We start from the raw sequence: 12,882 nt of genomic DNA on the forward strand, positions 1-12,882 counted from the left end.
ATAAGATTATGATGGAGTTTAAAAATTCCTCTCGCCTGGTGACCTCGTAGCACAGTGCACTCCTCACGTGTTCATGGTGGCGCTGCCGCATGCAAGTGCTGGGCCCACCGCTATGTGCAGCGCAGAACCGTCACAATGAGGCACCATGTTGCTGGTTGTGTCTTTTTATTTTAGAATGTACTCTTTCTACTTAATAAAAGTCAGCTATAAACACTGCTGTGTTGCAGTGGCAGGAGCCGCACGCGTCTGTTTCCTGCATCTCCACTGCCTCATTCTCTCGTGTGGTGCAGTAATGGGCTGCACCGCGCGCCCAGGTGGGCCGCACGCTGTCTGTCTACCGTAAGTGCACACGGAGATGTCTGCACAATGGTGAAACTGCCTACTGGCACCTTTCTAAAAGCCACCTGTCACTGAGAAGTGTGTGTGTGTGTGTGTGTGTGTACACTGTGGAACATTTGCCCTAAAAATGAATGAAATCTTACGATTTGTGAACATGGGGTACCTTTAGGGCATTATGCTTAGTAAAATACTTGAGACAGAGACAGACACTAGACCAGCGGTTCTCAACCTGTGGGTCGCAACCCCGGCGGGGGTCGAACAACCAAAACACAGGGGTCGCCTAAAGCCATAAAGCCATCGGAAAATACATATTTTATTTAAAAATGTATTGTATAATAAATATGTATTTTCCAATGGCTTTAGGCGACCCCTGTGTTTTGGTCGTTCGACCCCCGCCGGGGTCGCGACCCATAGGTTGAGAACCGCTGCACTAGACAATATCATTTATATGTGGAATGTACAAAACAAAAGCCCAAGCTCACTGACGCAGAGAACAGATGCATGGTTGGCAAAGGGGGCGGGGAGGGATGACGGGGGTGAAGGAAGCCGAAAGGCACAAACTTCAGCTGTGAGACAAGTTAGGAAGTCGTACAGCACGGCAGCTGCAGGTAATCCTGTGTTTGAAAGATGCTACAAGTAAATCAGTCCTCAACACCAGCAAACATCTGTATGCAGGGTAACGGATGTTAACTAGACTTTCCATGATATTTTGCGATATATCACAATATATACAAATGTACATCTGAAATTAATATAACCTCAATTTACAAAAATGAGATCTTACATAGGGAAAAAGGCCCCATGAATGTTTATTTGGAAGTTACAAGTAAATGTTAGCAAATAGCCAACTCTGTAAATATGGAATCCACGAATAATGAGAATCAACTGAACACTAAATTATTTTATAATTTTATAAAAAATTATTTCATTTAAATTAAAAGTTACTAAGCAATTTTACTGTAACAGTTCAAGAATTTAAAACATAAAAACTGCCAACCTTTTCAGGTGTTAACTTCATAAGTTCCATGTTTTCCATACTGTGTCGGCGTCCAAACTTGGGGCGTGCACCTTTGTTAAAGAAAGTCATTTGAAGAGACCAAGGAGACCTTAGGACTACAAATTCAGCATCACTACATTATTTGCTACTGAGTTTAGTCTGTTACACAAACCCGGGGAAGGAAGATACATCTGCAGACGTGTTCTTTTAAGACCAATTCTCGCCTGACCAGTGGTGGGCAGTGGATCGAGCATTGGCCTGGGACATCAAGATCCCTGATTCAAAACCCTGGGGTTGCAAACGAGTGCAGGATCAGCGAATAATGATCCCATGGTCGCTGGCTTGAGCAAGGGGTCACTGGCTCAGCTGCAACCCCCCGGTCAAGACACGTATGAGAAACAATCAATGAACAACTAAAATGATGCAACTACGGGTTGATGCTCCTCATCTCTTTCCTTTCCTGTCTCCCTCCCTCCTTCCCTCTCTGTCCCTCTCCCTCTCACATTCTAATAATAATTCTCCATACCAACTACGTAAAAATAGAATATATACCGCCTCCCAAATGCTCTGATGTAAGGAAGTTACATTTTGGTTGGAAGCTAACTTTGGTTACTAACATTACCCCTTAATTTAGAAAAGGCATTTTATAATAATCCAGCTTCTTAAAAATAAAAAACCCAAACAACCCGGGGAGTGGTTTAAAGAAGTATGAACATAAGATGTGTTAAAATTTCCCGTTCTGGTTATGGATCTCCCCATTTCTCCCTTTGGTGTATTCAGCTTTGCTCCATGCACACTGAAGCTTTGTCACTGGCTTAGCAGGAACATGCAGATTTACAGCTTCTGTCTTCCTAGATTGAGTAGATAATCACTGTGAAGTGACCGTCTTTGTTTCTAATAAGATCTTTTGCCTTAGCGGACATTTCATCTGCTGCCGACAGCTACACGAGCCTCTCCTGATGAGCTGTCCGCAGGGGGCTGCCTGTCCTTTTACTTTCAGGCTTGTGATAGGCGGACGTTTCAGTGATTTCTCTCACATTAACTGAATTTTACTCTTTCTAATCTGATACTCCTTTCATAGAACATGCACATTTAACACAACCATTTAATGGAATTAATGATGCTTTTGGATATTTGGGCTGTTTTCTCCTTCACTGTTTATTGGTGAATCACAGTAATTGATTTCCTAATGTTCAGTCCACTTGCATCTGTGTTCACAAGTGAAGACTGGCCTATTATTTACCTCTGTTGTATTGTTCTTGTCTAGTTTGGATAGTAAGGTTATACTATTCTCAGAAAGACTGAGAAAGTGTTCCCACTTTTGCATTTATAGAACTTTGTGGAAGGACAGAATCAGTTTCCTTGACTGTCTGCTAGGTCTCCCTGTAAAACCCTCCCGGACCAGGTCCTGTGCTGGTGGGCAGTCTGTGTGTGACCGGTCATTCCTTATGGTTTTGGGCATCAGCGATGCCGTTCACATGACTTCCACCAGTAGACTTTTCTATTTTTTCTTGATTTAGTTTAGGTAAGTTTTTTTTTCTAGAAATTGTCCATTTCTCCTAGGTTTTCAAGTGTTTTTTACAAACTTATTCAGGATAGTTTCTTTTTCATCTCGGCTGCAGCTATATCTGCATTTCTATTTAATCTTGCTATAGATCTGTTAGTCTTTATTTTTAAATTTAATTATTTTATTCATTTTTAGAGAGGAGAAAGAGAGACAGAGGAGGGAGAGAGAGGAGAGAGAGACAGAGAGAGAGAAGGGGGGAGGAGCTGGAAGCATCAACTCCCATATGTGCCTTGACCAGGCAAGCCCAGGGTTTCGAACCAGCGACCTTAGCATTTCCAGGTCGACGCTTTATCCACTGCGCCACCACAGGTCAGGCTAGTCTTTTTAAAGAACCAAATTTGGCCCTGGCCGGTTGGCTCAGTGGTAGAGCATCGGCCTGGCGTGCAGAGGTCCCGGGTTCGATTCCCGGCCAGGGCACACAGGAGAAGCGCCCATCTGCTTCTCCACCCCTCCCCCTCTCCTTCCTCCCTGTCTCTCTCTTCCCCTCCCGCAGCCGAGGCTCCATTGGAGCAAAGATGGCCCGGGCGCTGGGGATGGCTCCTTGGCCTCTGCCCCAGGCGCTAGAGTGGCTCTGGTCGCAACAGAGCAACGCCCCGGAGGGGCAGAGCATCGCCCCCTGGTGGGCAGAGCGTCGCCCCTGGTGTGCGTGCTGGTTGGATCCCGGTCGGGCACATGCGGGAGTCTGACTGTCTCTCCCCGTTTCCAGCTTCAGAAAAATAAAAAAAAAATTAAAAAAATTAAAAAAAAAATAAAGAACCAAATTTGGGTCTTTAAACATTCTCCTGGCCTGACCAGGTGGTGGCGCAGTGGATAGAGAGTCGAACTGGGACTTGGAGGACCCAGGTTCGAAACCCTGAGGTCACCAGCTTGAGCCCAAGGTCACTGGCTCGAGCAAGGGGTCACTAGGTCTGCTGTAGCCTCCTGGTGAAAGCACACATGAGAAAACAATCAGTGAACAACTAAGGAGCTGCAGTGAAGAGTTGATGCTTCTCATCTCTCTCCTTCCTGTCTGTCTGTCCCTATCTGTCCCTCTCTGTCTCTGTCACAAAAAAAAAAAAAAAAAAAATTCTCCTGAATCTTTACTTTCATTAACTGATGTTAATAGAATGTTGAGAGTCCAAATTATATCTTCTCTCTGGATATGGTAAACCCAGTGACTAATTTAAATGTAACCCGAGGGTGAAGGCGTTGGCTTTTGAAGACCTGTTGCTCACCATGCACGCTGCTGTCAATCTCCATATTTTCCGACATGACCGAGTTGTTGGTGTTGTAGCTCAAGCCAAGGACCATCTGCAGGTCTGAGAGATTCAGCCGCGCTGTGAGCTCACCACTTAGGTCCCCAACCTACAACCACAGGCGTTGGTGTTTTAAAGACAAAGAATGGTGAAGGTTAGTTTAAAATGTTGTGAGTGAAAATAGTTATACTAGAATTATGAGACTCTGAATAAAATGTCCCCCCACCCCTCCAGGGAAAGATGGATGGGAAATGGTTTTAAGAGAGAGGGAAAGGGGGGAGGAGTTTCTGAAACAGGACAGGACAGCGGATTACGTTCTGTCAGCTCTTTAGTTCTCGGAATATTAGATTGCTCTTAATCTCCGTGAGCATGTTAGATAATGTGGCTCACATTAACTTGGCTTCATATGAATTAAGGTTCCCTAGAATATTTTATATCCATACTGTAGTAACAATTAACATTTATTTATTAAGATAGCATTAGACCTTATCCTAGGTGCTTTTTTTATATATTATCTCTAATCCTGAAAATGATTTAAGAGAGATACTCCCATATTACAGATGAGACATGGAACTCAGAACTGTTTCCAGCTCGGCCAGCAGGTGGCAGAAGCGTGACAGGAGCCAGGCCTTGATTCTAAAGGGGGCGTTTCGGCGTAGAGCTGGGGTCGGGGCCCCACCCCACCCCCGCCCCTCCACTCCCGGGTGCCAGCCTCGCCTTCCTACACCGTGGCCAGTGCCCACGTGCCTCTGAGCAGAACTCAGCCGCTGCAGTTCTGCGGAGAACAGTCCGCAGTGGGGCTCACCGCCCAGCCCTACAGGAGCAGTAACTCGAGAGCAGTAACTGCCCCTGCTGAGCGGCGAGTCACAAGCACAGGCAGCAGCTTTTAGCCTCATACCTCTCTTGAAATTTCCAAGTGCTTTTCAGCAAAGTGCATGGCTTGATCGTGATTCCCGAGAGCCGTGTACGCGTTCCCTAGGCTCCAGCACGCCCTTCCTTCCCCGATCCTACAAAAGACCACAGCGCAGTGGGTGCGTTAGCGGAGTCCGCGGGGCGCGGGCCCCCAGCGGTGGTTCAAGCACAGACAACCTCTGCACTTGGTATCTGATATCGAGAACATACCATCATAATAACTAGAGACATACTAGAATGCCCAGATAATACCGAAAACTCACCGCCAAGTATTAAAACACCCCCTTTAAACACTCTATTGTACAATAATAAATCGCAGGGACAGGTCTCCTAGTCACCTGCCCCATCTTCTATCTGTGCAGCCCGTGACTGAACGCCATCGGGGAGAGAACCCACCCCCTGAGGTAAAAGTCTGGTTTCCTAAAGTGAACACCACAGGCTCAAGGCCTGCACATATATGCTGTCACTCAGTAAGAGAAAGGCAGTAGCCACCAACACTCAGAAGACTTCATAGACAACTTGGGACTTCTAGCTTCTCTCTTAAAAAGAAGAGGAACTGGACAGAGTGGACCCTCGCCCCTGCTGGAGTTGAGTGGGAGCTGTCCCCCTCGCTCCGGGCTGTACATCTAAGGTCACCCCAGCCACGCTGATCAGTCAGGGGGACCCCTGTAGGCAGTGGAGGTTGTGACCTGTTTCCTGAGCTGGGTTCAAGGCTACGTGGAACCAGGCTATGCCTCCAACGCATGCTAGCCCTTCAAACAGTAACAGACAGAGGGTGTTATTCAAACAGAGAAGCCCTTTAAAAAGGAATGAAAAAGGAAACACACACAAAAAAACTTTATTGAAAACAAAGGGAAAACTGTAGGAACTGAACAAGGTCTCTATCTACATGTGCCGTAACTAGGAACGGGGAGCGCCTCACCGGTCGTTCAGCTCCTGCGCGATGGCCAGGTGCTTCAGGTGGTAGTCAATGGCCTTCTCGTAGTCCTGCAGTAACGTGTGCGTGTTCCCGAGGCTGTAGCACGACTGTGCTTCCACGGCCCTGTCTTTAAGCTGCCGGGCCAGCAGCAGGGTCTTTCTAGGGGAAGAAGTCAGTTCTTACAGAGTGGCCATGTTCGTTTTGGCTACAATCACAAAGAACCCTTTTCCGCCTGCGTCCGAAAGGAAGGCGGTCTGATTTAGAGCCTCACAGCCCCCGCCCCCCACTGCATCCGACAGAACAGAAAGGCGCCTCTGAAAGAGGAGCAAATCCCGACTATTATAATAAATTTGAGCCCCGTTTAATCTCCAGAGAAGAGGAGCAGTGACAATGAGATCAAGTGCGTCTAAATATTAGCACAATGTTTCTAACACTTCAGAAGACTGTCCCTGTCGCTGTGACAGGAACTTGTTAGAGCCATTGTTCCCCAACCTCTTTTCAGCCATACTGTTGCCCTCACATTTTGTCAAAATGTAAAATGTGTTAAAATTCTTATGTGTAGGTCATTAGTCACCGACTCATGAAGAAAATTAAGTGCTACATTTAAGCCTAAACCAGCCTAACCAGGTGGTGGCACACTGGATAGAGCATTGGACTGGGACACGGAGGACACATGCTCGAAACCTCGAGGTTGCCAGCTCGAGCACAGGCTCACCAGCCTGAGCGAGGGGTCACTGGCTTGAGCGTGGGATCACAGACATGACCCCATGGTCGCTGGCTCGAAGCCCAAGGTCACTGGCTTGAGTAAGGGGTCACTCGGTCTGCTGTGGCGCCCCGGTCAAGGCACAAATGAGAAAGCAATCAATGAACAACTAAGGTGCTGCAATGAAGAATTGATGCTTCTCATCTCTCCCTTCCTATCTGTCTGTCCTTATCTGTCCCTCTCTGTCACAAAACAAAACAAAAAACCCATAAACCAGTCTCCCTGGTGCATAGGGAATGGTCAGTGAGGTGTTGGTGTAGCAGCTGAGGGCACAGAGCGCAGAGCTAGGCTTTCTGGGTTCAAATGCCAACTTAGTTCAGTGACTGGGGCAAGTTACCAGCTTCCCTGTGCCCTACTCCTGACACGTAAAATCGGGGCTTTGTGAGGATTAAATTGGTATATACAAAGCACTAAGAATAACAGCTTGCTCACAGTAGATGCTAATAAATGTTAATACTGTTTATTATCATCAGTGCTTAAAGCTATAGGTGCTTTTGGATCCAATAATTTAAATGACTCTTCCCTGGAATTTCTGCCAAATATACTGCTCACAAAAAGTAGGGGATATTTTATAGTTTCATATTCATTTTGAAACATCCCCTAGTGTGTGTGTGTGTGTGTGTGTGTGTGTGTGTGTGTGTGTGTGTGTGAGAGAGAGAGAGAGAGAGAGAGAGAGAAAGAGAGGGACAGACAGGAAGGGAGAAAGATGAGAAGCATCAATTCCTCGTTGCGGCATCTTAGTTGTTCATTGACTGCTTTCTCTTATGTGCCTTGATGGGGGGGGGACTATAGCAGACCATGTGACCTCTGCTCAAGCCAGTGACCTTGGGTTCAAGCTGGTGAGCCCTGCTCAAACCAGATGAGCCCTCGCTTTAAGCTGGTGACCTTGGGGTTTCGAACCTGGGTCCTCTGTGTCCCAGTTCGACACTCTACCCACTGTGCAACCGCCTGGTCAGGCAATATCCCCTAATTTTTGTGAGCAGTATAGAAATACATCATTTATAACTATAGTATGTGAAAAATAAGTATATGATAATGTGATTTTTTTTTAAGCAAACAAACTTGAAATGTTATGTTTACTGATACCTGAAAAGCTGTGGCCTTGGGAAGCCACACACCTGCTCTAACGCTGCCTGTCCTGTCCTCACACATTTTTGTTAGACTAATGCAGCTGACATCAGATCCTGTATCCTGACTCTCCCTGGCAATCCACTTTCACTGAGGGTCAAGGTCATTTGTAATGGCCAGAAATCCTCCTGGAACCAAATTTAATGACTAAAGTAGCTTTACTAAGTTGCTTTTTTCATCCTGACAGATGTAGATCTATGTTGGGATAGTCTTTTTGTGAAGCCCTGGAAATATTTACAAAGGAGAGGTCCCAAATATTGGTTACAAACACGGAAAGTTCATGAGTTTGAACCTGCTTGGGGTAGGAGAAGGAAATGAGTTTTTATAATCATTTTTAAGTCAAATAGCTATCATCTACTTTATTAGAGAGCTTTTCAATATTTACTAAAATACAGCACTTACTAAGACTTTTCTATGTCTTTTAGCTTTAAAATCTAAGAAATTTATATTTAAAATCACAATATATACTCCTTATATAGTGATATATTTTATTTAGGAGGATATTTCATATCTAATCAAGCAACAAATATTAACCATTTTAAAATGAAGTGGTGACATTCTAGTTTTTTAGACGGACCGAAAGCAACTCTGCCTCTATTTTAGATGAAACCTTCAGAACTGGCTCACTGGGTCCTTTAACAGTGAAGTACAGTCAGTCTCCCTGTCTCTGGTTCGGCCACACTGGCTCCTGCCAAGTCTGTAGCCTTCAGTCCCCGCTAATCAGGGGAAACTCCGACAACCAGGCCGCCCAAGGTGGTCCGGATGCTGCTGTCACCTACGTTCCCAGTCCAGGGACAGATCAGAGAGACCCGCCTCAGGAGGGGCGGGGATGCCACCTGTGTGAGCAAGGACCAACGGTGGGCAGAGAGGGGGATGGATGGACAAACACAGTGCCCACTGGGGAAACGGGCACATTTCTGTCACCAGGCTTTCTTGTGACCTGTTTTCAAAGTGAGCTAAAAAAGCATGTAAATATGCATACTGCCCACGCTGAACAAGGTTAAGAATTTCATTTAAAACCAGTTTTAGCCTGACCAGGTGGTAGCGCAGTGGATAGAGCGTCTGACTGGGATGCTGAGGACCCAGGTTCGAGACCCCGAGGTCTCCAGCTTGAGCGCGGGTTCATTTGCTTTGAGCAAAGCTCACCAACTTGGACCCAAGGTAACTGGCTTGAGCAAGGGGTTGCTCGGTCTGCTGAAGGCCCGCGGTCAAGATACATATGAGAAAGCAATCAGTGAACGACTAAGGTGTTGCAACGAAAAACTAATGATTGATACTTCTTATCTCTCTCCCTTCCTGTCTATCTGTCCCTATCTATCCTTTCTCTCTCTCTGTCTCTGAAAAAAAAAACAAAAAAAAAACAACAACCAGTTTTAAAGATAAAAAGCAATAAATGTATAAAGGGGTCACACTGCTGCTATTAAGTCTTGGGTACATTAATATTTATTGGGCACTGTGCCAGGTACTTTGCTAAGTAAGCACTTAAAGATCCTGGCAACAATCCCCAAAGCGAGGCATTGCTCTCTTCATCACCGATACGGAAACCGAGGCTTTGAAGCCCACAGTCCCACTGCCAACGTGCAGCAAAGAGCAGGTGCTGACCCCGTCTGGGGCGCACAGGACCGCATACTGCTCATTTCACATTTATCCACAGAAATAGCGGACTAACTTGTAGTATTCAGAAGCCATTTCGAATTCACCAAGAAATATATATGCATTTCCCAGATTGCTGTATGCTCTTCTCTCGGCTGCTTTATCCCCAAATTCTTTTGCTATAAAGAGACGCTGAAAGAGAAAGCGCTGATTAGACACAGCTATGACCAAGTGAAGAATCATCTCATCCCTGGAGAACACGGCCCCGCCCCACCTGCTCGTGAGCGATCACCGCGTCCCGGAAGTTGCCGAGGAGGTAGTGCGTGTTTCCCAGATTTCCAAAGGCACGTCCTTGGGCAGCTCGGTCGCCCAAAGCAGTCACTAGGGACAGGTTTTCCCTAAGTGATAGCAAAAGATGGTGAAAAAGTAAGATGAGGGGTTTGCTGATTAGATTTACAAATCTAGGTCTCTTTATCAGAAAAAAACAAGCATACATCCACAATGTGCCCCAATTTAAAGATATGTCTATGATGGAGGGTAGCTATAGAAAGTGGCTGGGGACACTTTACTAAACCATCCAGAGAGGTTTCTGCCCAGAGGCAGGGACGGAGTTAACCCTGAAACCCCTAAGCTAAGAAGTTCCCTGAAACTCTATTGATGAGACTGAACTCACCCCGGAAAGCGGACTAACCAGACACTCCCCGTTCCGGCGGCTAGGCGGCACTGCTCTGCTGTCAGCCGGCGCTCCTTAGGCTACTAGCGCCACACTGGTTCATTTTTACCTGCGGGCCCATTTTCCGGCTTTTGCCCGCCTTAGAGCCTACTGCAGGTAAGGGTCACCGCGGGTCAGGGTCGCCGCGGGTCAGGGTCACTGCGGGTCAGGGTCACCGCGGGTCAGGGTCACCGCGGGTCAGGGTCGCCGCGGGTCAGGGTCACCACGGGTCAGGGTCACTGCGGGTCAGGGTCACCGAGGGTCAGGGTCACTGCGGGTCAGGGTCACCGAGGGTCAGGGTCACTGCGGGTCAGGGTCGCCGCGGGTCAGGGTCACTGCGGGGCCCAGACTCACTCGTAGAAATCCACGGCTGCCTGCAGGGCGCTCCTCACTTCCTCGGGGAAGTCGCCCGCGTCCTGGGGCCCCGGGCAGCCGAAGCTCTTCCCCTTGGCGTGGTACACGTTCCCGAGGTTGTACAGCGCTCTGGCTTCCCCCACCTGGACCAAGACGGCAGCGGAGCTTTCATTTTTACAGTTTGCAGTCCGAGGGCCGGCATGACGTGCCCATCACAGCCAAACACACCCCGACAAATGCTCACTCAGGGAGGACCGCTCAGTATTTACTTTTTCCTTCCACTTAAAAATCTGTATTTTTATTTTTCTTCTGTTTTTCTGTGAATTTTTTTTTTTTTTTTTTTTTTGGTATTAACTTTTAGATGAACTACAGAATGACTGAATAGAATGAAAACACAAAACAATTTCAACAAAAAGAAAAACACGTTTCCTTATTACCTTGTCATTAAGCTCTCTGGAAATATCGAGGTGTCGCTGACAACAAACCACGGCTTCGTCAAAATTCCCGAGGACTTTTAAGGTGTTGCCCAGGTTACCACTGGCTTTGGCTTCTCCCAGCTGGTCTCCAATAGTCCTGGGGAAGCAAGAAAGGAAGCAAACTGTATTGAGAGAAAGTGGCCAGAGGAGGGTTTTCTCTAGAGGACTATTAATATCCTCAAGGTAAGCAGGACCCATTAGCCTTGAAACCTACTTTAGAACTTACGTTGCTGTATTTAAGTTTAATTCATTTTCATTCATTTAATAAAACCCAAGTTATTTCACTCCTTTTCATTCATTTAATTAAACGTAGCCTAAAGACTGATTTTAAAATGCAATGCTATTTAATTAGAACTCACTAAATGTATTTAGTTTTTTAAATCGCATACAAACATTTTGAAAGTGACAGGGAGCAAGGACATAAAAGCCTGACGTCATCACCTCGCGAGAGTTAAATCATGGTGGTGGTACTCCAGGGCTTTGGCATAGTCGTGCAGGTAGAAGTACGCGTTGCCCAGCTGGCTGTAAATGGCACTGAGCGTCTTCAGGTCCTCGGTCCCCACCTGCACCGCAGCCTCGAAGAACGACACCCCAGCGCGGCAGTCCCCTGACTTACACAGGCGTTCCCCTTCCAAAGCCAGTTCTAGGCAGGAAGCTTCCATTCTACAAAATTACATAGGACAGACTTTACAACATCATGTTATAACTGCACCACAGTGTTTTCAACTTCCAGTAACACGATTTAAATGTGGATTGTGGCCACCCTTGCTCAGAAGAGTGGCCTCTCTAATTGAAGTGTATACACATGACTGATACAACAGTAACCCGTTATTTACAGCAAGACTTCAACTGCCTATTCAAATGTCTGAGCCTCCAGTCTTTGCGTGTAAATATTTCTCTATGGAGCCACTGCCACAGCCTCCCCACACAGACCCAGCAACCCACTTTACCAACGAGAGAACCCAAAGTAGTGTTTCCTAAACTCTTCTGAGTTGTGGCAGACAAAGGCTTCCTGAGAGTTTGAGGACAATGGGGTGCCTGAGAAAAGTGAAGTCCTATAATTACACTTTTTGAGCCAGGGAGCCAGGTAGCCCCACGTATCTGTCTGTCCGTGCGTCTGTCTATCCACGCCTTTCCCGTTTCCTGCACACAACTTTATACACACACTCTCATGCACTGCTTCCTTTTACTACCACCACACGGTCACCTGGACTTTAAAGCAGAGGAGCAAAATATCCTCATCTACAAGTTCGCTTCCATGAGAGAAAAATAGTGTCAAGAAACTTGACGTTAGCCTGACCAGGTGGTGGCGCAGTGGATAGAGCGTCAGACTGGGACACAGAGGACCTAGGTTTGAAGCCCCTAGGTTGCCAGCTTAAGCGTGGGCTCATCTGGCTTGCATGTGGGGTCACTGGCTTAAGCGTGAGATCACAGACATGACCGCATGGTCGCCAACTTGAAGCCCAAGGTCGCTGGCTTGAACAAGGGGTCACTTGCTCTGTTATAGCCCACCGGTCAAGGCACATATGAAAAAGCAATGAACAACTAAGGAGCTGCAATGAAGAAATTCTCATCTCTCTCTCTTCCTGCCTGCCTGTCCCTGTCTGTTCCTCTCTCTCTCTCTCTCTCTCTCTCTCTCTCTCTCACACACACACACACACACACACACAAAGAAACTTGACGTTAGAAAGCAACAACTTATTTAAAGATTTGCAGAAATTATGATTCTCAGCCTGTCATTGGATTTTAAAAGCCAAAAGAATAACTGGAAATATATCTAGGGGGAAAGAGAACTGACATTTGGGTTTTAATCCTAAACTTTAGTAGGTGCCCTTCACTGAAGTTGCCACTGTTTTTCAATATTTTTGTGACTTCTGCCATGTCTAC

At 46.6% G+C, this 12,882-nt stretch overlaps 1 protein-coding gene across 3 annotated transcripts in view; it reads right to left on the reverse strand.

Moving 5' to 3' along the window:
• GPSM2 (G protein signaling modulator 2) overlaps window positions 1-12,882 on the reverse strand; it is a 58,160-nt gene that overhangs the window by 18,866 nt on the left and 26,412 nt on the right. For all 3 annotated transcript variants that reach the window (XM_066353342.1, XM_066353341.1, XM_066353343.1), the window contains 9 exons: window positions 11,437-11,658; window positions 10,957-11,092; window positions 10,520-10,662; window positions 9,728-9,851; window positions 9,530-9,645; window positions 5,973-6,128; window positions 5,037-5,145; window positions 4,118-4,247; window positions 1,337-1,407 (listed from right to left, as the gene is read on the reverse strand). In XM_066353342.1, coding sequence (XP_066209439.1) covers window positions 1,337-1,407; window positions 4,118-4,247; window positions 5,037-5,145; window positions 5,973-6,128; window positions 9,530-9,645; window positions 9,728-9,851; window positions 10,520-10,662; window positions 10,957-11,092; window positions 11,437-11,657 — 1,206 coding nt within the window. In that variant the 5' untranslated portion in view covers window position 11,658. The remainder of the gene's footprint in view (window positions 1-1,336; window positions 1,408-4,117; window positions 4,248-5,036; window positions 5,146-5,972; window positions 6,129-9,529; window positions 9,646-9,727; window positions 9,852-10,519; window positions 10,663-10,956; window positions 11,093-11,436; window positions 11,659-12,882) is intronic.

This window comes from Saccopteryx leptura, chromosome 11 (genome assembly GCF_036850995.1).
Source record: "Saccopteryx leptura isolate mSacLep1 chromosome 11, mSacLep1_pri_phased_curated, whole genome shotgun sequence".
In the NCBI taxonomy this organism is placed as follows: domain Eukaryota; kingdom Metazoa; phylum Chordata; class Mammalia; order Chiroptera; family Emballonuridae; genus Saccopteryx; species Saccopteryx leptura.